This window comes from Miscanthus floridulus, chromosome 6 (assembly GCF_019320115.1).
Source record: "Miscanthus floridulus cultivar M001 chromosome 6, ASM1932011v1, whole genome shotgun sequence".
NCBI classification, from domain to species: Eukaryota; Viridiplantae; Streptophyta; class Magnoliopsida; order Poales; family Poaceae; genus Miscanthus; species Miscanthus floridulus.
Window position 1 is genome coordinate 812,972 of NC_089585.1, and position 2,935 is coordinate 815,906.

The 2,935-nt window shown below is 44.0% G+C and overlaps 1 protein-coding gene across 1 annotated transcript; it reads left to right on the forward strand.

The window, feature by feature from the left end:
* On the forward strand, positions 1–2,678 carry LOC136457377 (probable 2-carboxy-D-arabinitol-1-phosphatase). The gene is made up of 7 exons (XM_066457406.1): positions 1–164; positions 583–812; positions 1,401–1,520; positions 1,622–1,721; positions 1,820–1,959; positions 2,080–2,159; positions 2,340–2,678. Exons 1-7 carry the CDS (start codon positions 59–61, stop codon positions 2,464–2,466), a joined length of 903 nt encoding a protein of 300 aa, XP_066313503.1. The 5' UTR covers positions 1–58; the 3' UTR covers positions 2,467–2,678.
* The last annotated feature ends 257 nt before the right edge of the window (positions 2,679–2,935 follow it).

The window sequence follows — 2,935 nt, forward strand, 5'->3', positions numbered from 1 at the left end:
CGTGTTCACCTATCGTTCTATCCGTCCGCAGGCGCCACGCACGGACAAGGGAACTGAAATGGGCTGCGCTTCACTGCCCACCCGGCCTTCCCCGACGGCGTTCCTCGCCGCCGGCCACGCTCGCCCTTCTCGTCGCCTCCGCAGCTGCACCACCACCACCACAGGTGCCTCGCTATCTCTAGTCTTAGCTTCCTCCCTCGTTTAGTCGTTTTGTTCTATATACTGCTCCCGTTCCCTTCCAATCACTGTTACCAATTACCATAGGAATCAATTAAAGAAACCTGGGCGATCATATTATTGGTGAAAGAAACACGGGATCGGGATCGGGATCTTTGCCTTTCAGTTCTGGAGCTGCGTGCTGAATCTGTTCATAATTAACCGTTTTGGGATTGCTCTTTAATCCTACTGAAGCACCATTTTTTTCCTGCATGGATTTATTATTACTCTGACGACCAGTGCCTTCTTAAAATAAATACTCCAAACGAGTGTTATCACTTCAGCATGTTCAGAACAGAACAGGTTCTTGTGTGTTTGACGCTGACAGTTAATTAATTGCCATTCTTGCTGCTGCTGCTGCTGCAGGCAAACTGAGGAGGGCTTTTTCCATCGGAGCAGCTCACAGTCACAGTGGCCTGAGCGATGTATCCGTAGAGAGCCTTCCCCTTCCTGATAATGAAGCTCCAGTCACCGGTGCTGCTTACAGCTTCATAGGAGCAACGACGTCACTCACCAACAGGATCCTAACATCCTTCAAGAAGGTTATTCTTGTCAGGCATGGCCTGAGCACTTGGAATGCAGAAAGCCGTGACCAGGTTGGTTTACTGTTACTTGTCAATCATTCAGAAATCACAAGGTCTGTTTTCTGTGTCGGATTCTAAAATGCAATTTGCATTTAGTTTTCTTTTCTAAGAAAGTGGCAGGAGCTCTGCCTTGCATTGAATTAAGGAAAATAGAAGGTTTTGCCTCGATGGCAGACATGCCTCAGCAAGCTACAGGACAACCACAAGCTCTTGAGAGAGCCAACCCGCAAAGAAACAAAAACAAGACGAAAGCCCCCAAAACTAGTTTTGGAAAGCACGTTGTCGTTGATCAAAGTCCTCTCTCTTTTGTATGTAGCGCAACCAATAGAGGCGTGGAGCAATCGTTTTAGAAAATCCGCCGATTCCTTTCTTTCCACAAATTCCACACGACGTAGATGCATACTCCGTTGAAGTGTCTGTCGTCCACAATTTGCGTTTAGTTAGTTACACGCTGGAAAGTATGTTGAACTAATCATTTTACCAATTCATTCATGAGTCATCATACCTTTTTTTTTATCTATTCTATTCTAGTGTGACTCTGGGTTAAAAAATATGTTCAACCTTTTCGAGTTCATTGCTGAAATCGTTGCTTTTGTCTAGGGAAGCTCAAATCTGTCTGTGTTAACAGAAACCGGCACCAAGCAGGCAGAGAAATGCCGCGATGCTCTTGCAAACATCAAGTTCGACGTTTGCTTCTCTAGTCCTATTTCACGAGCAAAGGTTAATTCCAAGTCTACTACAAATCTGAATGTCAGTTACTAATATGCATGCATGATGCCTATATTCTGTGTAATGTATAAGCAAGTGGCATTTCTATGCAGACAACTGCAGAAATTATCTGGAAAGACAAGGAGGAGCCCCTTGTGTTTCTCGATACATTGAAAGAGGCACATCTCTTCTTCTTAGAGGGCATGACCAATGGTGTGAAATTAGAGAATCTTCTAGGAGTAGCTCCTTTTATATATCTTGTTGTCCATTTCGGTTTCAGTAAATTGACCATATTACATGCTTGGAGGCAGCGGATGCTAAGAAGCAATATCCGGAGTTGTACACCAGATGGAGGGAGGACCCAGCACATTTTCATGTCAATGGCATATACCCGCTCAGGGAGGTGTGGGGAACAGCAAGACAAGCATGGGAGCAAATCTTTCTCACTCCGGTATAATACATCAACCTTTCCCTACTTCTTCTCTTCAGGTTCAGGGTGTGCCATTGTTTGTCCCCTTTTTTTTTGAACTCCGGCTTTGACCCCTTTTTTTCTCTTTTTGGGGGACGACAGGGAGAAAACTTCTTGGTGGTTACACACAAATCCATTTTGCGCGCGCTCATCTGCACAGCACTAGGTCTCCCTCCTGAGAGGCAAGTCGTCTGAACTTTTCTGTGGCACCAATTCTGAACTTTATTTGTCCCACGTTCATGGTTGGGAAATTTTGATGAAACTGTTTGTCAGAGTTATGTCACCAAGATCTATGCATCGCTATTCGCAAAAAAACTTGTTTTCCCCCTTTCCTCAAATACTCCAGCTAGTGAACAATGCAGGTTTCGTGCCATTGATGTAAACAACGGTGGCATGTGTGTCTTCACGGTCAACAAGCAAGGAGAAGCTATGCTTCAAGCCCTCAACATGACAGCACACTTGTACAGTGATCACACCTATCAGTACTAGTTTTGCTTTTGCCCCTCTTTGCATTACATTACCTACCTTGTATATTATTACACTTCCATTATAGGACAAGTCATTATTGAAATGGCTTTGGTAAATACTAATGTGACCGTAGTGTGCATAACGATAGGTTACAGTTACACAAATTGCTCCTGTCAGATGTGATTGTCCACGTACGTGAATGTAAACTGAATCATGCAATCGAAGTCATTTGATCTTTGAGGAACTAGTCATCTCCATCTATAATGTGCTTGCTCATATACTCCCTGAAGAGGTGTTTCTGACTTCTGAGAGGGATGTCTCCTAGAAGGTACAGTTCAGTTCAGATGCTATTAGCCTAAGCAGCTGGTATATGCATGCCTAGCCTTCTGAAGGACTGATACAATTACAACTTGTTTCGGACTGAAGAATTTTGCAGGACTTTCACTGAAATTTACGGAAAACATAACGAAGTGACTATCGTTGATGATGC

Excerpts from the sequence above, each read along its gene's own strand:
- LOC136457377 (XM_066457406.1), top strand. The coding sequence starts at position 59 with ATGGGCTGCGCTTCACTGCCCACCCGGCCTTCCCCGACGGCGTTCCTC. Across the intron at positions 1,722-1,819 it reads CTTAGAGGGCATGACCAATG|CGGATGCTAAGAAGCAATAT; the intron begins GTGTGAAATTAG and ends GCTTGGAGGCAG. Across the intron at positions 2,160-2,339 it reads CTAGGTCTCCCTCCTGAGAG|GTTTCGTGCCATTGATGTAA; the intron begins GCAAGTCGTCTG and ends TGAACAATGCAG.